The sequence below is a fragment of the Schistocerca cancellata genome, chromosome 3 (genome assembly GCF_023864275.1).
Source record: "Schistocerca cancellata isolate TAMUIC-IGC-003103 chromosome 3, iqSchCanc2.1, whole genome shotgun sequence".
In the NCBI taxonomy this organism is placed as follows: domain Eukaryota; kingdom Metazoa; phylum Arthropoda; class Insecta; order Orthoptera; family Acrididae; genus Schistocerca; species Schistocerca cancellata.
In genome coordinates this window covers 527,365,880-527,390,547 of record NC_064628.1, presented here as the reverse complement: position 1 = coordinate 527,390,547, position 24,668 = coordinate 527,365,880, and the positions used below count along the sequence as shown (strand labels likewise).

The following is a 24,668-nucleotide window of genomic DNA, read 5'->3' as shown; positions in this document are numbered from 1 at the left end:
ATCCATCCAAGAATGGGCAATGGGTGGGTAATGGTCTGAGGCCCTGAAAAGAATAGAATAGAATTGGAGCTGTGAGCAGTAGAAGAGTGGATAATGATGGCACAGGAAACCAGGAGCTGATGGGAGAGATCCCAGTGCCAACCAGAAGACTAACAATAGGGCTAGTGCAAAAGGCAGCAATGGCTAAATGGATATCACAATGGTGAAATGTGTCCAAGAGGAGCAGCGTGGAAGGGGCACTTTACAACCACAGTCCAGACGAGACAGAATTAAAGGCAAAAAAGGGTCAAACAATCCATGCCCCAAGAGGTGTGGGCGAAAAAGTAAAAGACATTGAGTTTACGAAAACAGTTAAACTTCAATGGCGGAAATGGGGCAATCAAGTAAGCTTGGTGTCAAAGTGAAGACCCAAGAAATGAAACTGGAGGAGCACAGTCAAGTGTTGGGCATCAAGGCAGAGTTCTGGATCACATGGACCAAATTACAGCAACAGAAATGCACCACACTCAACTCGAGGGGAAAGAAATGAGAACTGTGCCAGAGTGACCACACCAGTACCTGAAGCTGTCATTCTGCAGAGGCCACCAAGTGAGTGCTAGCCCAAAAACACAAATCATCCAGATACAAAGAAGGGGTGACCAACAGTCCAGCAGAGGCCACAAGTCAATTAGTAGCAATGAGAAAAAGAAGGAAACTTTATACAGAGCCTTGTGGAACTGGTGAACGGAAATTGGGAGGGGGCCCCAAAAACCCCAATCATGGAGCTTAAGGGGGATGTTATGGCACAAAGCTAAAAGCTGTTTCATAGACCTTACAAAGATCAAAGTAAACTGCAACAAGATTTTGGGGGGATGGCGGGCAGGGGTTGGGGGGGGGGGGGTGCTGAGAAAAGGCCAACCAAACTGCAGGAGGTAACCTGGGTGGCCCTACCCTATGGCTCCTACCCCAGTGACCATCCCCGCTGCAAGGCTTGCCCTATACAACCTCCTACCACCTCTAACTGGCAAAGCATATACTATACAAGGGCAAGCCACCTCTGAAATGACATGTGATAAACCAGCTGTTATGTAAACACTATTCAGCCTTTTACATTGGCAGGGCTACCACCCAAGTTATTTATCAGGATGAATGGGCATAGGTAGAGAGTGTATACTGGCAACGCAGAATATCCTGTTGCAAAGCATGTTCTACAGCACCACAGTCAAGACCTTCGTACTTGTTTTGCCACACATGCCATCTAGTTTCTTCCCCCAGACACCAGTTTCTCAGAGCTCCGCAGGTAGGAATGGGCACTACAACATGTCCTTTGTTCTCGCCACCCACATGACCTTTAATTATGTTAATTTCTTCAGTCTCAGCATTTCTTCACAGTAACTATTTCCTTTTTCACTCCCTTTTAGTTTTCTACATCTTTCATTTCCTGACCTGCCTATTTTTCACTGCCCCTCACCCAACTCTACCACTTACAATGCACTTAGCTTTTTGCTTTTATTAACTTGTGCACAATGTTTTAGCATTAATTTCTCTCTTGCATATTACCCTATCTTCCACCTTCAAGCTCACAGGTTTTCAAATCTCATCTGGTGCAATCCCCAGCAATCAGTCTTTTCTTGTCATCCTGTCTGGTAAGTCTCTCCTGACCAGGGTTCTGGGCAACTTTTCTGACTCTACCCCTTTTCTTTCAGCCCTTCTGCCAGGAGATGGAGCCACTGGTTCCAAAAGCTTGCAATCTGTAATAAATGTTATATTTGTGGTCTCCTCCCGCCGCTTGGTGAGTAGATTTTTTTTATATATTCCGTTACTTATATTTTGAAAAATTGGTTGTTTTTTTTTATATAAAATTACTTTGCAATTGATGTTTCCACAAGTCTAGAGGTAGGGTCCAGCCATTATCCAATCATACTTTTTTCTAAAGTGCCATGTGCTTACAGTGTGCCTATTTTGTAGGTTGCATGCAGCATCTTGTGAAGTGGGGCTGGCTGCACACCACCAACACTGACCCTCTCCCCCATGGCACTGTCAATGGCAAAGTAATTTTGATCTGAGTATAATGTCTTGAATTCTTGGACTATCCATTCCTTCCTATGAACGGGACACATCAGCGAGTGGGAGTTGCACCAGTCCTGACAACTGACATACATTGTAGGATGGACACAAGGTATTCTGTAATGTGAAAGCCACAATTATGACAGGTGATTTATTGGGACATTTAGATGACTTATGTCTGAAATGAAGGCACTAAAAGCACCACATAGGTGGTGGTATGCAGCGCTTGGCGTCACAGCAGTACAACATTATCTTCACCTTTTCTGGGAGCGTGGTTCTTTCGAAGACTAGAATAAATGCTTCCCTGTCAACTATTATCCTTAAGCCCTCTCTTGATAAGCACACAAATTGCATGCCTCATCATTCCATGTTAGCATGTAGTTCTTTATCAAATTGAACTAATAATTCCTAGTGGTGTTTTTTAGCTTCTACACAGTACAAGAAATGAATATCGGCCAAAGAAGTACATGGAAGTAAGGCTCAAGACTAAATGTTGTCCTTCCACTGTCTTGATCAGTGTGGACCTCCTCCATGTTTTGCAATGCCGCCAACTCTCAAAACTCATTTCCAATTTGTTCAGCTTAGAATTGAGATTTTGTCATTAAAAAGGTCTTGCCATCATTTCCGGTACTGAGTAAGTGCTGTGATGAGTACAGTTCTCCATGCCAACACTGTTGTATAACCTCCCATGATGTAGCCAATGGTGGGAAGACTTTGGTGTTGTACTTAAAAGCATTATAGAGGAAGTTCTGATCTGAAGAGTCTGCTAGGGTCTCACATTCGCTGGCTTAAGAAAGACCGAGTTGCTTCATGTACCACTGTTTGATCCAGTGTTACCCATTCTAAAAGCGGTATGTCCCCAGGTGCCACCACGACATGGCAAATTCTTGGCTTATGTGGAAAGTTTGTAGTGCACACACCAGCAGTGCATTGTTGGTTGGTTGGTTGGTTGGTTTAGGGTATAAAGGGACCAAACTACAGGGTCACCAGTCCCTTTTTCCTGACACAAGCAAGGCTCAAGGCACAAAAACACCCAACACCACACCCAAAAAGAAAACAAATGGAACGAACAAAAAATAGGGAAAACATACACCACAAGGAAAAGCAGAAGAAGGTATTAAAACCATAGAGCATATGGCCTGGGCTGGCTGATTATAATAATAAAAGGGGATGATGCACCCACTCTGAAACACATTAAAATGACCACCCCAAAAAGACAAGGCGAGATGAACACATGTAGGGAAAAAGGCAACCACCAAGACAAACAAATGCAAAGAAAGTGCGACAGAGTTACAATGGAGGGAGGGTGGCGACCTCAGTGAGAAGGCTAAATGCCCACCCTTAGATGGTACGATAAACTTCCCCCCCCCTCACAAATGAAATGAAAAACTAAATCTGCTGTAGATGCATTGTCGCCCAACGCTAAAGGTAGGGTGCTGTGAAGGTTAAAAGTCAGCCGCAGAGCAGCTAAATGTGGGCAGTCCAGCAAGATGTGGATGACAGTCATATGTGAGCCACAGTGACACTGAGGTGCATCCTCGCACCAGAGGAGGTAGCCGTGTATGGCCAATACAGAGCCAGCAGAGAACCACAGAGTCCATGCGAGAAGCCCGTATGGAGGTCTTGCCTGGGGTTCTGACATGTCCTGCGGTTCACACAAACAACACTGAGCAACCGGACCGTTCCCGGACATAGATGGACTCCTGCATGGTCGCTACCAAAGGACAACAAGGGTAGCACTGGTCGATAGCTTGTAGGCTGCTCAAGGAGTCAGTACACAGAAGAAATGACTCCCCAAGGCATGAATGGATGTGCTCAAGAGCACGAGATATAGCCACCAGCTTTGCAGCGAAAACACTGCGGCCATTAGGCAAGGAATACTGTTCAATATGTCCTCCATGGACAAACGCGAAGCCAATGTGGCCATCAGCCATCAAGCTGTCAGTGTAAACCACTTCATGGCCTCGGTATATGTCAAGAATTGAGAGGACGTGACAGTGGAGAGCCACAGGGCCATGTGAAAGATCCAGGCAAAGCCGCGGCCTAGGTGTACACCATGGATGTGTACACGAATGGACCTCAAGTATAGGTGGTAAAGGCAAGGACTCCAGTTCAGATAGAAGGGATCGGATGCGAGCTGCCATTGTAAGCCCCGACCTGGGCTGCTGACGCAGGAGATGAACCGCGGTGGGTGGGAAAAGGAGATGGTAATTCCGATGCGCAGAAGCATTATGAACGTGTGCAACGTAACTGGCGAGCAGTTGCGCACACCTGACCTGCAATGGACGCTGGTGGCCGGACTCATCCTAAATGCTCTTGTCGCTAGTCGAAAGCCATAGTGGTGCACTGGGTCGAGTAAATGCAATGCTGAGGGTGCCGCTGAACCATAAACCAGACTCCCATAGTCAGGATTGCACAAGGGCTCTGTAGAGCTGCAGCAGCATAGAGCAATCTGCACCCCAGTTGGTGTTGCTCAGGCAGCAGAGGGCATTGAGGTGCTGCCAGCACTTCCACTTAAGATGATGAAGATGAGGAAGCCAAGTCAATCAGTTGTAGAAATTCAGTCCTAAGAATCGATATGTCTCCACTACAGTGAGGGGATCATCAGTAAGGTAAAGCTCTGGTTCAGTACGATACCAACGGAAGTGCATAACATACGACTTTGCGGCCGAAATCTGGAAGCCGTGGGCTAGAGCCCATGACTGCGCCTTGTAGTTGGCTTCCTGTAGGCACCGCTCGGCAACACCAGTACTAGTGGAGCAGTACAGAGAGGGTAAGACGGACGGCCCTACAGCTGCTGCTAGACCGTTAATGACCATAAAAAATAAAGATAGCAGGCACCAACTTGGACACGGAAAGTACAGAGCGATAGGGAATTTTGGATAAAACTCAGGGGTGGGCCCAAAGGACCCACTCATATAATGTGGCAAGGATATGATGTCGCCAGGTTATGTCATATGCTTTTTGTAAATAAAAAATAAAAATGGCAACCACATGTTGGTGTCTGGGAAAGGCAGTTTGTATGGCAGACTCGAGGAAAACTAGATTATCAATGGTAGAGTGGCCCTGGTGGAAACCACCCTGGCATGGAGCCAGTAAGCCACGTGACTCCAGGACCCAACACAACTGCCAACTTACCATACATTCTAACAGCTTGCAAAGAACATTGGTGAGGCTGATGGGCCTATAGCTATCTACATCAAGTGGGTTTTTACTGGGTTTGAGCACTGAAATGATGGTGCTCTCCCAACACTGCAATGGAAAGACGGCGTCGCACCATATCCAGTTGAAGATGACTAGGAGATGTCGCTTGTAGTCAGACGAGAGATGTTTGATCATCTGAATGTGGATCCGATTTGGAGCATTATAATGTTCACTGTGACATTCAGTGAATGTGATGGCTTTCCTTTCCACCCGCCATTTGAGGGTGTAAAATGCTGGGCGATAATTCTCTGATACCGAGTTTCGAGCATAGTGCTCAGCAAAGTGATCAGCAGTTGCATTTGTGAGAGTAGATAACACACCATTGATGTTAATGCCAGTAACACCTGTCTGGGTCTGGTACCCACAAACACGTGTGATCTTCGTCCAGACTTGGAAGGTGATGTATGGCACCCAATGGTTGAGATGTACCTATTCCAACACGCCTGTTTTAGTCTTTTCATAAGCTGGCAAACATGGGCACAGAGATGTTTAAAAGCTATTAGGTGCTCTAGGTAAGGGTGTAGCTTATGTCTCTCTAGAGCTCGCTGATGCTCTTTAATGGCCACAGCAATTTCCAGCAACTGCCAGGGTACTGACTTTCAGTGGGGGCACCCTAAAGAACAGGGGATTGTTTTTTCCGCCGCAGAAACAATCGTTCTAGTGACCTGTCAACTACCACATCGATGGTACCATGGGCGGGAGATTCAACAGTGACAGCAGAGGTGAAAGTTTCCCAGTCTGCCTTATTCGTAGCCCTTCTTGGTAGATATCCGGGGGAATGGTGCTGGGGGAGTGTCAGGGAGAAGGGAAAGTGGTCACTACCACACAAGTCATTGTGGGCTCTCCAGTGGATAGATGGGAAAGTTCTGGGCTGCAGAGGGATAAATCAATGGCCCAGTACGTGCCATGAGCCACACTGAAATGTGTGGGCACCCCAGTATTTAAGAGGCAGAGGTCGAGTTGAGACAGGAAAGTTTCGAGGTCGAGTTGAGACAGGAAAGTTTCGACATCTCTATCTCAGCCAGTAAGTGCAGTGCCATCCCACAAAGGATTATGGGTGTTAAAATCTCCCAAAAGTAGGAAAGGTTTAGGGAGTTGATGAACCAGTGCAGCCATTGCGTTCAGGCGTACTGCACCATATGGAGGACGCAGACAGTTATTTCCTGCATTGTCCTTATCCTGACAGCAACAGCTTCAAGAGGAGTTTGAAGGGGCACAGATTCACTGCATATTGAGTTCAGGACATACACACAAACTCCACCTGACACTAATATAGTCGCTATGGTTCTTGTAACATCCCCTACAGCCGCGAAGGGCAGGGGTCCGCACTGCCAGGAACCAGGTTTCCTGGAGGGCAATGCAGAAAGCAGGTGTAAAGCTTAAGAGCTGCTGTAGCTCAACCAGGTAGTGGGAAAAACCACAGCAATTCCACTGGTGGATGACATTATCATGAGGCTGGGATGGTATGAAGCATGCAAGGAGGCAGATTACACCTCAGGATCACCTGCTGCCACCAATTGAGTATTTGTATCCATTCCTATTGTGAATGGGGCATCAGTGAGATCCAGGTCCTCAGGGGCCACTGAGATCTCCACCTCATCCGCAGGTGCAGAACTGGTAGGGAGTGGTGGTGTTGGGGCCACCGGAGGGTCCTTTTTCTTAGTAGACTTCTTTATTTGCTTGACCTCTCACTTCTCTTTAGGGGCTTGCTGGGAGGACTTCTCAGAAGTAGCTTCAGGCATGGAGGAGGACTGTGAAGCTCTCTGCCCAGTAGCTTTTGGCTCCTTCAACCACTGGCGAGTTTCCGCTGTGGCATTAGTGGAGACCTTGGGAGAGAGGGTCCTTTGGGAACCCTTCCACACAAGACGACCGCAGGAGACTGTTGCTTCTCCGGCTGGGAGGAGGGGACCGAGATACTCGGTATTTGGGGGGGTCGTTACTCCTGAAGTAGGTACTTTGGGAGCAACAGAAGGAGATTTTCCCCTTCCACCAAGTGGGCAGATGTATTCGGGAGGCCCAGAGGACCCACTGTTCGATGCACAGAGTGTGGTACGACTGGTACTTGTGATGGCGGTGGTAATATAGCTGTAGCATATGTGCCCAAATTTCCAGCACTTAAAACACCGCATAGAGTGAGGGACGTAAGGTTTAACGTTACAGTGGTGAACCATCACCTTGACCTCTTCAGGCAATGTATCACCCTCAAAGGCCAAGATGAAGGCACCGGTAGCAACCCTGTTGTCTCTGGGTCCCCTGTAAATGTATTGGATCCCTGCATTGTCAGTGGGCTACAGCCTTGCAGGTACATCGCAATCGACCCTTAAACAAACTAGCTATTGTGTTAAGTTTTGGATATGGAAGGACATTTGTGCAGAACTGGGTGACAGGATGGCCACACTGGGTGCTCCTCCTTGCGCAATTCACACTTTGAATTCTGAAAAGTACATTGGTCGAAACTGGAATGGGACCAGAAGAAGTAAACAAAGATAGGAAGTAATGTGAGGGGTCAAGTGACCGCAACCTATATCTATTTGAACCTGTGTACAACCACTCAAAGTATTTTTTAGTTGTGAATGAAATTACAGAATTGAACGAGTAGAAATTTCCAATTTGCTTGGGATTAACAGACATCAGATTACCTTCCAGCATTAAATTTTTAATTTTCAGCACAGTGGGAGGCTGTTCTGACACTTCCTAGTATTTTAAAATTTGTGTGCTCGACTGGGACTCAAAACTCGAACCTTGCCCTACGTCGACATGATATTACTGGCTTAAGCTATCCAGGCAAAACTCCCAACCTGCTGTTACAGCTTTATTTCCACCAGTACGTTCCCCCCTACTTCCCAAAAGTTTGCCTGCTTATGTTGCTGGACCGTCCTCTGGGACAAAAGGATATTGCAGAGAAATCTCTTTGCCACAAGTTTTGATTCAATTTCAGCAAAATCTATATCAATAGCCCTTGAGAAACAAGGTACTAATTCAACCAATGTTAGTATACTGGAGAACATATACATCATGCTACAGTTGCAAATTAGGCTTCATCAGTTTAGCAAGAAATTTAGCATCTTAAGGGATTCCATCTCAACAAAACTCCTCTCAAGAGGCCTAAAGGAAGTTTTTGTTTTCTTAAAATGTCAAAATAATGAAGGAATACTTGCTGGTGAAACATATCTGGACAATCTTTAATTATCTGTGGAAACACTACTCTTTGGCTCTGGTAAGGATAAACTTCAACAACAAATGGCAGATCTTAATACCATTATCTAGAAAGTAGATAAACCAATCAATTACAATAGAACTAAACAAATAAATAATGAATACAATGAATGGAAAATAGTATACATAATCAATGAAGTCACAGAACCAGAACAACTGAAAATGACTAGACGGACAGCTCAAGAAAGAAAAATGCCCTAGCCTAATTTGGCTAAATTAAACAGGTTTCAACACTTTACTTTAATCTCGATGTGTCTATGAGAGACTGCTTACTAGCAGTCTGTATTCAACTGTATGTGTACACTTGCAGCAGTGAGACAGTAGTTTTAATCCTAAAATTACCCAAAGATAGAGTTGCTTTGCAAGCAATGCAGAGATGCATGATAGCAACTACTTGGAGAGGCAGAAAAATAAACAAGCCTATCACAGAACATACTGGAGTAGAAATCTTATTTATTACTGTAATGAAACAAGGCAAATGGGTGTAAATGGATAAACGAATGTCTCTGATGGATCCCAATACACAAGGAAAGTCTTAAGTGACAATGCAATGATAGACTGATTAATGACGGAAAACATGCAGGAGCAGTACTTGCTCTTATGGCTGGCGCACGGAAAAGTCTCGAGGACACCTTTATGCTGCAGTGAATGACAAATGGTTGACAATGATTAAATGTGGTCATTTCATGACACACATGGAAGGAATGTCACCTGACTCTTCCCAAACTTGCTCTTTTGAAATTTTAACAATAAACCTCTTCATGAGGCACCATTGGTCTCACACTGATGAAATGATCACATTCAAATGGATACCAGAATGTCAGCTTCCTATGTGTACACTCTTTTAGGTATAAACACTTGTGCAGTATAACATGCTGCGGTGGGCAGAGTTCTATCACAGAATAATTTTCAGTTGAGGTTTTGGTCAAAACAGTTATCTGTAGATCTCTCTTGGTAATTATGAATTCAGTTTAGAAAAATATAGCCTATCTCATTTGTATATACTAAAGTTTTGCAGCTCTCAGTTGCCAAACAAATCAATCTCATGTCAGATAATACAATATTAGGTTTTGCATGATCTACATCTACACATTCAAACAGCTTTTTTCAATGTCTGTAGGAAGAAACAATACAGAAAAACTGGAATAATGCTGTGACTATTGTTCAAAACAAAGTAGACAGATAAGACATAAAAAAGCTCTAAACTTATATCATTCTCACAACATCCAAAATGTTCAGTTTTGGCAGTGATCTCTGTCCCAACCATGCCCTCCAACATACAACACGTCATTAAACTTTCCAACATTATTTCCGTAGTTCTTTGATGACATAATGAACAATTTACCGAGAACAATTCCTGATCACAAAAACATCACAAAACCATTATGCCAGAGATTTCTGAGCTCAGCTCACAATGTGGATAAGGATGAACCATTAACTTTTTCAGAATATAAAACAATGTCCATAACATCTGACACACACACACACACACACACACACACACACACACACACACACACACACAAATCTGATAACAACCAGTTAAACCATCTTAACACTTTTATATGTTTGATTTATAATTTTTCATTACATTGTGGCAACCTAAGAGTAGCTGAGGACATTCACTGTTTCATCTGCCTTCTATCAAAATGCTGGCTCTTAATGGCATTAAACGAAATGTATACCAATGTTTCCCCCTCTATCCCTCCATAGCTTCAAATTTGATGAGATATCATTTCTTTAAATATCTGGCACTGTTTTCGGAGGAGCAGGGAATTATGTTGTCATGCAGGCATATCCCAGTAATGCCTGCAAACAGCAAATTCTGCAAGACATAATTTTCACGTGTTACCAGTTGGTAGATAGTGCCTCTGTGGTGTATAGAAGTCAGCTGAACATTAGCAAACGAATAAAAAGCGTTACCAATCAACAATTGTTGAAAACAGAGGGCGTTATAACTATGAACTCTGCTAAAAGGAAACCTGGAGCACAGACCGCTAAAGATTATCAACACATTTTCACAAATAAAATAAACAAAAATTATCGTCTTGTCAACTCGTTCACACAAAGTAAACTGTTTTGCCCTACTTTATTTACTGCCGTGTTGATCACATTCGTTGCAGTCTTCAGAACATACAATCAGATTTGCTAATAATGTTGTAGCAGACCTCTGAACGTTCAGAAATATTACCAAACTATCATTCATAAGCCGTTCACTTTAGTTAGCTTTCATGACACTCGCATGCAACGACAAAACAATTTTTCTAATTATTAAATTCAGATATGTGTGGTTTGACAGCACAGTAACTACAGGGTGCTCATTATCAACTAAAACCTATCACAAACTTACCATCCAACCTGCCGCAAAGAGTGAATAATTATTTTATCCACTTCTTCCATCGTAAATCATATGATCACGTACGTAAGTTTCCAGTCGGACACTTCTCTCCGTGCAGTCCTTTATCCTTGTACCGAAAGAAATAACGCAGTTTTTGTCTTGTACTAAACGGTTAGGTAATTTTTTTCACATCATGTGTAGCGTTTCTCCAAAGAATCGCAAGATAGGATGTACTGTAATTACGTAAATCACTTGCCGTTCAAATGCTACGTTAACATAATAATTAGCACAATATTCAGTACACTCTCCAGTTTCCCACTCCGGTTAAAATCCTTTCCGACACACAGGAAGTTCACCATTGACACTGTAAACATATTCTCACTAATGTTTCATCCACGCAATTCCTATTCAAAACTTCAACACATTTCTACTAAATCAGAGACTTTATTTTAACCGGCTTAATTACTAACACATCGCCAACTCAAGATCAACATACATTTAGCGCACGCCCCTCGGCTCACGCCGATGTCACAGGTTTGGTTACATCACTGCGCTGTTCGCATTCCACGCTCAATTTATCGCTGCATAAGTGCTATGACACCCAGTAAAATAAATTTTTATTTCAACATCAGTCGCGTATCAAACTACTAAACATTTGTTTAATCATTTACAAACATTTATTCCATCTATTGATCACCATGCTGCAGTATAACTTGATGAGTTCTGGAAATACTAAATAAAACCAAGTAGAAAAAACTGGTAAAATAATCTGGTGTTGTAACAATGGTGGGGCAGTGACAGTGTCTAGCGTATATTTAAAATAGGGATTTAAAAGATCATTTCTATTGCGTACGAAGAAGACCTGTGTGCAATGGGTGATTTCACAGGTTAAATTAACAAGAACAGACTAGAATATATTTTTAGGTTTGCCGACTGTGGTTTTAAAGTAATTGTGAACACTCAGGAAGCAAAGCAGAAGACAACAGCAACCAATTTTATTTAGTTAGCTCCAATTAGACAAAAACAATTTGATTTTCGGAACAGCTTTTCCACTGTCCCCTACGATTTCACTTAATGTGTATCAAAATATTATAAAAGGTGGTCTCTAAAGGTGTAAATCGCAACATTATTGATGAGAAACTTCAAACTTATGACTTCCGCGGTACAATCGGTTTGTGATTCACTCGACTTATAATAGATAGCAAGTAAACGGTCATATCAGATAATACATTTCTCTTGATGAATCATACTCTGAGTGAGAACAAATGAGTGGTCGTGTTCCACAAGGTTCAGTATTGGAATCGTCCCTTTTCTTGATACACACAAGTAGTCTTTCATTTTTCACTCATAGAGCAGTATCTGCAAAAGATTATTAAGTATCGAATTAAGTATGTGAGTGAAGAAATATTTCAACAACTTTCGGATACAGTGAACAGCTGCTTCACACAAGGGGTATTCTGAAAAAGGTTTAAATTAAACAAAGTAGTAGACTACAAAGACATAGGCCGGCCTCGGTGGCCGTGCGGTTCTAGGCGCTACAGTCTGGAACTGCAGGACCGCTACGGTCGCAGGTTCGAATCCTGCCTCGGGCATGGATGTGTGTGATGTCCTTAGGTTAGTTACGTTTAAGTAGTTCTAGGGGACTGATGACCTCAGCAGTTAAGTCCCATAGTGCTCAGAGCTATTTGAACCATTTGTACAAAGACATAAGAAAGATGACAAGATGACCTAAATACATATAGAACAGAATCCTTATTATCTGGTTTCTCAAAAATAACAGAGATTTTTATGCACAGGAGACATACTATAATTCTAGAGAAACATATGGTTCCCAATAAGGGAAATGTACGGAAAAGAGTACCAAAAGAATCAGTAGTCAATGCACTAGTTATAAAAACTCGTTATCTGCTAAGTTTTTTGGATTTTTCTATAGCTTTTGATGCATTGATTTTCACAAAACTAATTGAAAAACTTGGAAGCTATGGTATGTGTGAACATGCAGTACAATGGATTGAGAACAGAAAGCAATATGTGACTACAGAGATCAGATGCAGATCTGAAGTTAGAGCATGGTGCATCTCAAGCATCAGTACTTGGTTCACTTTTGTTGAGTCTCTTCACGCAAATATTGAAATCAGTGAAAAAAAAACAAGTATTACAGTGCCATGAGGTTAGTAAATACAGAAAAAGAACCTCATATATTTCAACAAACAACATAATCCATTGACTCAAACAGAGTAGCTTATGGTGATCATAAATTTAAAAAGACAATGTTCGTGGTGTTCATGAACAGAGAAAATGAAGACCACATAGATATATACATATATGAAACAAAACTGAAAGAAGTAACCTCTATAATTGTTTTGGTATTTACATTTGGTAGTAAACTCCAATGTGGACGATATATAGACAATGTCTCTCGTAAATTAAGCAATGTAATATTTTTTCACATTATACCAACAAACAACTTCTATGTGCCCCCATGTACTATGGACTTCTTGAAACACATTTGCTGTAGAGGATAAAGGCCAATTCACACTGCCCATCATGTCACGTCGTGACCCATCCCATCAAAACATTCTGCAATGCATTTCAAATGGCGGCATCTACACTGGCCATGCAGTCACATCACGTCAGGTCACAGAAATGTCAAGGTTACTCTGGGAGAAAGTTTTGATGGCTGACATTATCTGTCCATTGCTGATCACATGAGCAACAAGCTCATTTATTAATCATTTCTATTTCTCCAGAAGTTTTGAATATTAGTTGAGTAGTCTGTGAAATTATTCTAATTTAATTGAGACTAAAGCTAAAATTTGTTTTCCATGAGTGAGAAGTGTATGACTTGCTGTAGGAGTGTTAGTTATGGGTTGTGATGTGAGGGTTGTTGCAGTTTCTTTAATGTGGGTGACTGTAGTGGCTTGGGAATCAGGGATATAAACAAGGCTCATTGGTTGTGTAGGATTTACTGCAGACAGGAAGGCAGTGGAACAGAAGGAGAAGACTGCTGCCCTTCAGGTGGAACTGGATAAGGCAAAACAAGATCTGGAAAGGTTAAGGGAGGAAAAGGAAGAAGGTGGGAAGCGACAACAGGTTATGGAAAAAATAAGAATAGGACTTTCTCGGACAGTGTTGTTGTCAATGTGGAAGACTAATTTGATCTATTGTCAAAGGTGTAAACTGATGAGCCACAAGTAGATGTAGGAGTAGACAGGACACAAGAAACTTTCACAAAGAGTTTGAGAAGTAAGAAGTCAGAAAAAGTTGTGAAGAAGAAGAAAGTTTTGTTATTAGGTAGTTCACATTGAAGAAGGGTTGGCCAACTGTTGCAGGATCAACTAGGGTCAAGTTACCAGGTCACAAGTTTTTTTAAAACCTAGTGCAAGTCTGGATCAGCTGATAGACGCTGTGGGTTCACTTTGCAAAGACTTCACAAAGAAGACACCATGGTAATAGTGGGTGGGGTCGGTAATAGTATAGATGGAGACCCTATTCATTTGATTGAGGGTGACCTGGTAAAGATAGCTTCAGCAACAAGACATACAGGTGTTGGGCTTGTGTCTGCTCTGAGGCGCCATGACTGTCCTCATTTAAACTCTTCTGTTAGAAGAGTTAATTTAGAGGTGGAACAGCTGCTTGGATCAAGTATGGGGTCTTGTATCAATGTGGTTCTTGTTGATTCTATCAATAGGTGGGATTATACTGGCCTTCACCTCAACAGAAAAGGAAAGAGAAAACTGTCTGGGCTAGTAGCAAATAACTTAAGGGAGTTGGAGGGGGGGGGGGGGGGGGCTGGCACTATCACAAACAGTGAAGTGCAAGTGGTTGCAAGTGACAGAACAGCAGGTTTTTAGGGCAGGAAGGGCAGAAACAAAAGATGTTCAGAGACAGACTGGATATGACATTCACATTGATAAAAGAGGCAGACAGATAACAAATTTTAATGCACACAATTCATACTGATTGAAACTGCATATGTTGAAAAATTGACAGAAAAATAAGGTTCATCCAGCTTTCATGGAGACAGTGTACAAAAACAGATATCCTTATTACAACAGAATATCCGAGGGGGAAAAACAAGGATATAGTGGTTGCTGGTGATTTTAATCTGGATTTATTGAAAACCCCTGGCTGTGAACAATTATTGCAATAAGTAAAACTGTCATTCAATTTGATTCTTACTGTGAACTTTGCAACTAGGGTTGGTAAATGCTCTGAGGCTGTGTGATGGTTTGCTAGCTTAGTTTCCTCGTTTGTTGTCCTTGGTGTCGACGTGCTGTGTTGCTACACTGGCTGAAAAATGGGTTGTGGAAGTGCAACACTGACTACTTTAAATGATGTAGCCGACAGGTGTACATTTGCGTTTCATAGTACCTTACCTTCACTGTCCACAAACCCCCAATAATACACAGTTATATAGCCAGTGCACTATTGTTTAACTTCCGATACGCTTCGTTAATAGGTTGCAGGCGAACATCCACATACTGCTACAATAGTTTACTGTTGAACATCAACGAGCGGTAAAAACCTTACCACGCAGTCCTTAAAGAATATCAAGGTACGTATGGAACAGTCACTGTCATTGCTTTCAAAACACAGCCTAATTGTGTAACATTTATTTCATAGTTAAGCTGAAGCATTGTTGTTGTTCTAACCAACACAGGTTTGACATCTCAAACTCGGCCGTGGACTGACTATCTCAGGCCCTTAGATATCCTCACAATAACAGGTGCTCAAACTACACATTGTTCGAAGTTTAATTTACAAAAATTACAATTAAAACTTAACTCATTAAATTAACAGAATAAATCGAAAACTTCTGTCTTTTTAACAGTTTTTCCTACAACAAGGTTTAGGCCGAATTATTTGTTTAAATTATGAAATTAACACACAGTTACCCAAACAACACTTTTGACGAAACTAGAAATTATTTTGGAATTAATTAGGGGCTGGTTTTTCTAACATGTTTTCGAATAGAGAAAAATAGATCCTTTAAGAATACTATTAGTTGTTCCTCAAAACGTCTATAATTAGTACAGATTTTATATTTGTTTATATATCAATAACAGAGTTTAAGTTATGAAACAATTACTGATTCCGCCCTGTAATGAATGTATTAACTAGGAATAGTCGAAATAAATCAGAAAATCTATTACATACATAAAACTAAGCACAAAATTAGATCAATGTCATATTCTTTAAAACTGAGGGCCAACCTTTATCTTTTATGAATATGCAAGGTATACTCATTTATGTTAATGGTAATTAGTCAAAATAAAAAATGAATTTGATTTGATTTGATTTGATTTATTGAGCACCCGTTTTATCATGTACAATGATATGGGATTTGTCATATGTTACATACAGAAAAAATATGAATAACAACATATTATGTAAAAAAAATATCAGTGAACAATTTGAATTAAATATATGGGCAAAAACAATTATAGCTTACATGATATAAATTTGTAACAATATAAGACACAAATAAGTTACATATATTCTGTGTATAATGGACAGCAACAAGAAACAATGCTTATAACACTCTATATTGACAAATTAATTAATTTTTGTGTGTACATAAAAGAGTCTACCCCACGACACAAGTTTGTATATGAGTGACTTATAAGATAGGTGAAGGCACGCTATCTTTCTGAAGAATTCATATATTCACTAAAACTGTAAAAGCTATTACTAATTAACATTCTTTTGAGTTCACTTTTAAAACTGCTCAGCTTCTTAATCTTTTTAATTTTTAAGGGAAGAGCACTATAGAGAATTTTTGGGTGGTATATTGCACTCTTGTTGTACTGGGCTTTCTTATGCACTTCTCTGTGAAAGTCATTACTCTGTCTTGTTGTATAGTCATGGAACTCACTGTTTAAACAAGAAAACTGGGGGTGACACTTCAGAAAGCATATACTTTTATAGATGTAAATGGATGGAAGAGTCATGATTTTATATTCCTTGAAAAATTCCCTACATGGATCTCTAGGTGCAGCTCCTTTTATGATCCTTCTCGCTCGTTTTTGAATAATAAAAGAGTGTTTTGCCTGACTTGAATTGCCCCAAAATATGACACCATATCGTAAAAGACTATGCATAAATGCATAATACATACACAGTATTGTTTGATCACTGCAGCAATTTTTGAGCATTCTAAATACATAGCAACATTTACTTAATTTTTAATTGAGCACATCTATATGCTTTTCCTACTTTAGATGCTCATCTAACCAAATTCCCAAGAATTTTGTATTTGGCGTTTGTAGTATATTCTGTTGGCCTAGCTTCACAGTTATATTGGGCTTCACATTATTTGAAACATGTCTGTAATTCATCCATAATGTTTTTTTTTCTCATTCACAAATAAACTGTTGTCCCTTAACCATTTACTTGCTTCAATTGTTGTTGTTTCAATTTTCCTGTTAAGGTCAGTCTCATTCTGAGCTTTAATAAACAGACTTCTATCATCAGCAAAAAGTACACAATCAGCTTGTGTTAAATAGTTTGGCAAGTCATTTATAAAGATCAAGAACAACAGGGGTCCCAACACCGAACCTTGGGGCACCCCATAACTAACTTCCTTATAACCAGAAAAGTGTGACTTTCCGTCATGAACTATTTCTACTTTCTGGCATCTGCCAGATAAGTATGACTTAAACCATGCATGAGCAGTACCACGGACTCCATAGCAACTAAGTTTTTCAAGCAGTAGTTTATGATCAATAACGTCAAAGGCCTTTGATAAATCTAAAAATACCCCACAATTTACTTCATTATTATCAATGGAATTTAGGACAACTTTTAGAAAGTTGTATATAGCTGTTTCAGTTGATCTATTCTTTCGAAAGCCATTTTGTTCATTGACCAATATTCCACTTATTTTTAGGAAGGTAGAGAGTCTTCCATACATTACTCTTTCTATGATTTTTGAAAAACAAGATAACATTGATAAAGGCCTGTAGTTTTTTTACATCATAACGATCCCCATTTCTGCATAATGGTTTTATAATTGATTGTTTCAGCTTTCTATGGAAAGTGCCAGTACTGAAAGATGCATTAATTATATCTACAGGAAGAGGAGTAATATCTGCTATGTTTAATGAGGCAGATGGAAAAAAAGAGGTGAAGTAAAAATATTCAAGCTTGCTTCGTCACAACTGTTATTGATAACACCTTTGTAGACAAATCTAGGAAAAAGAGTCATATCACAAAACCTATAGTAAATGGACTATCTGACCAGGACAAGCAGAAACTTGTGCTAAATGTTGTAATTTGTCAGGCAAAAAAATCTACTAATCTGAGGATGGGAGGGTAATAAATCAGTCAAAAATTGAGAATTTTAGGAGATTTCTCTAAGACATGAACTGTATAGACGTTTCTGACTCAAATGGAAAATGCAAAGCATGCATTAATAAAGTAACTTCTTCTTCTGAAAACTGTTTTCTCCTAAAGTTACTTCCTCTTCTGAAAACTGTTTTCTCCTAAAGTTAACTCAAATCAAACAGAAGTCTAAAAATTGAAATGTCTCTGTTGGATTCATTTCATGTTAATTTCTTAAATCTGTTGTTGTTTACGGCTTACGTTCCACATCTAAATTTACTGTAGTGTTTCTGATTACCTGGGAGGAGACTGAGCAGTGGAACGTGTTACTTTTACACATAATCAAGAACGATCTGTCATACTACTACACTTTAAAACACAGTTTATATGTAATTCATGTCACACAGTCTTACACGGAACCTACATCCGCTTTCTTTTATATACTGTATATGATAAGATACTGCAATCCCCCTTCCCTTCTGTGTGAAAGGATGAACGAGCAAATGTATTTCTAGTTGCATGCTTAATGGTAGCAGACAAGCCTGTCTGCTAGAGAACAGTAAAGACCAACGTTGGAACACGTAGCTACGCTTTATAAAAGCAGAGAGGTTTCTATTCTTAGTATGGTCCTGTCCATCCCTTGTCATGTTGGTATAGGAAGCTGCCTCTCTGGTCACTTCCGTTTTCATCTGTTAAGCACCCTCGGTAGGGGGGCCACAGCAGTCTGTCTGGGGCGAGCGTCTGAAGTGGTAAGACCTCCAGCTAAGTGCATGTCTGCTAATTCCGTAGGACAATGGATTTCTTATGTTCAGCCTAACTGAAAATTTAATCACCTTTATTTCATATTTAGATCTAAAATATCTAATGTTATCTTAAACTGCAACACAGTGTAATTCGAGTGTGAAGTTCAGAATATCTTCCAGTAGTTTCTTTGTCACTACTTTGTGAGTAAAGTGGAACCACGTGTGGATGATCCGTAACTCTAACTAAGATCATCAATCTTAAATGCAAATGTACGTGAGATTATAACGTCTCGTCTTGAGAATATTTTTCAATATAGCAACTTTTCTTTATGTTCAACCCACGTGGGGTGTACTTTGTGAGACCAGTACCACGTGCTTATACAATTGTTTGACCCATCAGGTTGATAGTAGGACGATAGTAACCAGTTTGAAGTTTTTCTTTTGTAATTTGTGTTTCGATGTAATTTATTTTAACTATCAAAATTATTGTGGAGTTACACTCATTGTGTAAACCAAGTTGACCACGTGAAACATGTAGTGCAATCATGAAAGTAGCCCTCAGCTATTCTTTTCGGGAAGATTTCACAGAGAGTTAGTATGAATTTAGTATACCAGTGTGTGGTAATTTCATGATGGACAGGATTGCGCTACGAACGTAACTTCTTTGAGTGAAAATTGAATCGGTTGGTTGCGGTTAATTTCCTCTTACAGATGTTTCAACGTTCTTTGTGTGTTATTTCATGAATGTTGTGTTGTATGCAGTCTCCCAATCTTGACTCCATATGTGATGTGTCCCATAAGATTACAAACTCACATTTTCTCAATCCTGAATAAGGCACCATTGTAGTTATAAATCAAGTTTAATATACTGAAATTTTAACGGAACAATGATCAATGTTAAAATAAATGTCCAAATATAAACTGATTTATTTCTTTTTATTTAAATTGTCTTTTTATATATATATCACCGGTTATCGTAAGATGACTACTAAAAGATTATAATTAATGTTAGTCTGGTTGGGTATTTGGTAAGCTAGACTGGATACCTGGTGAAACAGTTGCTCAGTAATGCAAGGTTAACTTTCCCAGATAGCTCACAGCTTTTAACCCGCTTTTATTGTCTTGAATATCAGCACCGCTTTCAGAACAAATTAATGCATCAACATTATACATGGCGGCCCTGTTCTGTGATTCCGCTAGACTCTGGAATCTCTGAAACGTTAGATTGCGAGCGTTGTATAATCTTAATTCTTTTTCCCTGTAGCACTCAAACAACTTCTGCATTGTTTCTGAGCAGACTTTCAGAAGATTCACAGCGTTATTGAGCGGCGTTGTGTTGTTTGTCTTATTGTTTTGTTTTCTATATTTGTGTGTTTTATATGTGATCGTGTTTTTTTTTTCTCTCTTGTAAGTTGCACTGACTTAGATCAAAGATGTAAATTTGTTTTGCATGTGAAAAAGTGCATACTAGGTTGGGTACCTTTCGTGTAACTGTCGTAATTTTTGGGGGATACATTTATTGTGATTAGTGTGTACCGGATATAAATTGAACTAACGCAGACACGTAACCAAGCTAAAAGTAGGCCAAAGGAAACACGAGCAGATTTTCTCCAGGGTCCAGGAGGCGGAAACGCATTGTCCCGCGTCCGTTAGCAACACAGTAGCGGACAATAGTCAAGCGATTAACGCACTCGAACAGCAAGTACAACAATTGAAGCAGACTGGGGCGGAGGACAACAGACAAATACATGATAAGATTGTGGTATTAGCGGACATCGTAGGCACCATGAAGGTGACGGAGAGCGATAACAATACTGCACCGGTAGCGGTTGCAGAGACCGAAGAAGTGCGTTCGCTTCTTAGATTTCAGAAGCGACAGTTCGAAGTGAACAGGCGGCACAAAACTGCAACAGGCGAATTACAAGAACGCGTGGCGCATCTGGAAAGCCGCATGGGGTGTGATTCCGAACTCGCCAATAGCACTAAAAAGAGCTGTACAAACAGTGCAGAGAGGGACTCCGGCCACGAGGGAGGTTTTGACTACAGGGAATAATCTATTTTGAGGGGCAGACATGAGAAAAATAGAAACATTCAAGGGCCTCGCCGGGAGGAAATGCGGGGATTTGATTTCAAACATTTCCTTATGGTGAGAAAGTTTGAGATATTTCGAAATGCGCAAAAAGGAATACATCCACGAGCATGGCTCGAGCAATTTGAATTCTGTCTTCCTCCTGACTGGGCAAGTTCACATAAGATAGAATATATGTGTGGCTATTTGGAAGGCGAACCGGCGACTCGCATGAGGTCGGCAGCGCGGCACTGCAACTCCACTCGGGAGTTTCGACAAGCCTTTCTGTCCGCCTATTGGTCGAAAGCGGCACAAGATCGGGTCAAGAATGGCATAATTATGCTGCCAAATTTGAACCAGTCTGGTTTCGGCAGCCCAGCACGCCTATTCGACCACATGTTGCAGGTGAATCAATTTCTATACGATCCATACGGACCTGCGGAACTAATTAGGCTATGCATCACCAAATTGCCGATGCACTTGCACTACGTCATTCTTGCGGGCTGATGCAAAGAGGACGTGGAAACGTTTAAAACACTTCTTCAAGAGTTGGAATACAATACAGGAGAATGCCCGCCTAATCAGGCACAAAGTTATTATGGGGCACAGCAGCGCGACAGCAGCCGTGGCCGTAGTACTAATCAACGGCGTGACCGGTTGTCGCGACGCGAACAGAACAATAATCGAGACCGGCCGTATAGAAACTGGGGTGACAGTCGCGAACATAGGTGGAACAACGGAAATGATCGAGGACGTGGACAAGATCGTGATCGCAACAGGTACGGCAACCAGTATTGATACTACGCTGAACACGGTGGGACTAGCACTGTAGGTGGAGCACCACATGATGTTGAAATTCGACCGGCTAACCCAAGACATAATCCAGCAAATGGACATGAACAAAACCGGCAATGACAAATGATAAGCGCAGAAGGCGCCCAATCGGAACAAATGAGAGACAATGCAAATGAGAACATAGGATATATAGAGAAGAAAGATATTAGAGAGGACGGTGAGGAGAAAGAATTGATTAGTTTACATTTGAGACATATGTATTTTGAATAATATGTTGGTAAAAATAATGATAAAGATGTTTCTTTGTGATTGATTGAAGTGATGTTTGTGGGTTTTTTTCCTTCCCACGTGCAATTAGGATTTAGGTTGGTTTTCAGGTGAAGGTAAAGGGTTTCTTTGTGAACGAGTGAAATGCTGTTTATGGTTTTTTGCGTAAATTGAAAAGAGTCGCTACTGAGAGAAGCAAGATCTGTGTTGAATTAATGCAAAACTCAGGGGAATATCCGAGCTATGGGTATTATGGGTCTGGCAAACCCAGGTCCTCAGCTGTTAGTAGACTTGTTTACGATTTTATGCCTTTAGTGCTACTATCTATCTATTACTATTCTATATCTGTCAGTATAAATGAGGATCTCTTACTATAGTATGCGCTATAGTATGCGTGCTGTATGAATATTTTAAGATAGGAGAACTGTGAGAAAGGAATGAGTAAGTTTGGAATCTTGAAAACAGGATGCGATAATATGATTGTTAACCAATGGCTTCCCAATATGCGCTAATATGTTAATATTGATGATATATGTCTTTTTTGTTCTTTATAGGTGAGAATGTAAAGTGCTGTCTGTGGATTTCGTAAGTAGATTGATTCCCTTCAAGGTGAAAGAAGAGTTGTGGTTTGTGTAATTTACGTGGCCCTGAAATAGTATTATGGCAGTTTTCCAGCAAATGGAGAATGGAACGGAAATATGGATCCTTTTTGTAGTCTTGACTGATGTTGAGCCAGACGGAACCATCGTCCTCCCAATGCAAGTCCAGTGTGCTAGCTACTGTGCCACCTCGCTTTAGTGGTTATGATAACACATCAACAAAGTTAATCAAAGAATACTGATGTGAGTTGAGTTCTTATTTGTGTAATCAATCTTTTATCAACAGAACGTTTCCAGACTGGCTGAAATATGCTGAAGTTAAGCCTCTTTACAAGAAGGGTGTGTAGTGTCCCTTTTGCAATATTCACCATTATCGAGGTGAAAAATAAATAAAAATGACTGTATGTGACTCAAAATGAATTGCAAACATTGATTTATCATTGATTTAACTGTAAAAATATACAATATATATCGATAAATGCAGAAAAGACATTATTTTTAGTGTATGAGATTATAATGTGTAAGTAATTAAAAGAAGTATTATCATCTCTGTAAGAGTATAAAACACAGTGCAATGTTGATTCTTCGGTCTAGTCTGTTTTGTTCTGTTCGTTCTGGTGTTAGCTGGATTAAGGTACGCAAGCTATTGTGCTGCGCTAGCATTTGTTTCTGTCATAGCATAATTGCAAATATTTAATGGTGTAAACTGTGTCCTAGTATGAATATATCAGTATAAAGTGATCTCCGTGTGTTATTTCAAGAACCTACGCCACATTTATCTTATGAAAAGAATATGTAATGAAAATTATTTAGCATGGTTCCAGCTGCTGCGGAGCGAGTAACAGTAATCTCTGACTGTTAACAATTAGCCACCATTACGCGGTACATTTAAAAATATTTTTTCACAGCACTATGTCTAATAGCCAGAGCGGAAGAAATCAAATAAAAATATTCTGTGAGATTAATTGAAGTAATCCAGTGAAATAATTTTATTGAAACTTGTCTATTTTCTGTGATAGTAATAATTTCAGAGCTGAGTACTACTACGCTATTGCATTTACAGTAATTTGTAGGGAGCCTGGCGCTCGATATAACCAGATATAATACGTAATTGGCAACCTACGAAATTCATTATTTTGCTTATTATATCTCTTTTGTATTTTTTTGAAAGCTAAAAGTAAAAACTAACTCCACTAAAAATCAGTAACAGATCACAATAAATCAAAGGACAAACAAATTTACTACGAGAGTGTTTCCTCAAAATAAATAGTTACATTACTTTTTTTTTAAGAGGTATAATAAATGGCGCCCAACGTGGGGCCCGAAGAGATAAATTTTTTTTGGGGTTTGTATGTATGTAATTCTTAACATGTATTGTATGTATTCTAATGTCTATCAAATTCCATTTCATGTATAAACTTGAACGAGGAAAGCGGAGAAGAACTGTATAGACCTTGAGAGGACAAGATAGCAAAAAGAAAAGAAAAGAAAAAAGAAATCAAAGTAAGGACCACTATGCATAAAAGCTTGCTACATAGGCCCGTATCATCAAAGTATAGTATCATAGATGGTACATGGTGTACAGTGGTGTAGATATTAATATTATGTGATTTTGGAAACAATAAGCAGTTTGACTTTTGAACTTAGTCCGCATTTGTAGTTAGGAACAATTTTAGTAGTTAGCCCAGTGAAAGTTATCGTCATTATGGGAAAAGTTGGACGTGTGTTAGATTTGCAACCAGATAATGTGTCCAATGTCACAAATAATGTGCAATTATTGAGCGATATGGATAGTGACACTGACTTACTAAATATTAATAGTGATCGAGGGGGAGAAAATGTAAACAATGTAGTCTTCGGTGATATACCAGGAAGTAGCCAGCAGACGAAAACAGTAAAACCGATAGGTGCTACTAGCAGGGCTAGTGATAATTTTCCAATGATTAGAACAACTACCACACCGGTATGCTCACCAATTTTGCTGAATTTTTACGGAAATTAGAGAAAAAGAACGAACAGCTAGTCAATCAGATAAGGGAACAAAACGAAGAAAGAGAGAGATTGAG

General features: G+C 40.2%; 1 protein-coding gene across 2 annotated transcripts in view; it reads right to left on the bottom strand.

Annotated features, from left to right (window-relative positions):
• The window catches only part of LOC126175359 (coiled-coil domain-containing protein 22 homolog), a 212,214-nt gene extending 200,850 nt beyond the window's left edge, over positions 1-11,364 (bottom strand). The window contains exon 1 of one of the 2 annotated variants that reach the window (XM_049922110.1): positions 10,817-11,364. In XM_049922110.1, coding sequence (XP_049778067.1) covers positions 10,817-10,866 — 50 coding nt within the window. In that variant the 5' untranslated portion in view covers positions 10,867-11,364. The remainder of the gene's footprint in view (positions 1-10,816) is intronic. The other variant, XM_049922111.1, reaches the window with a different exon arrangement.
• Between the last annotated feature and the right edge of the window lie 13,304 nt (positions 11,365-24,668).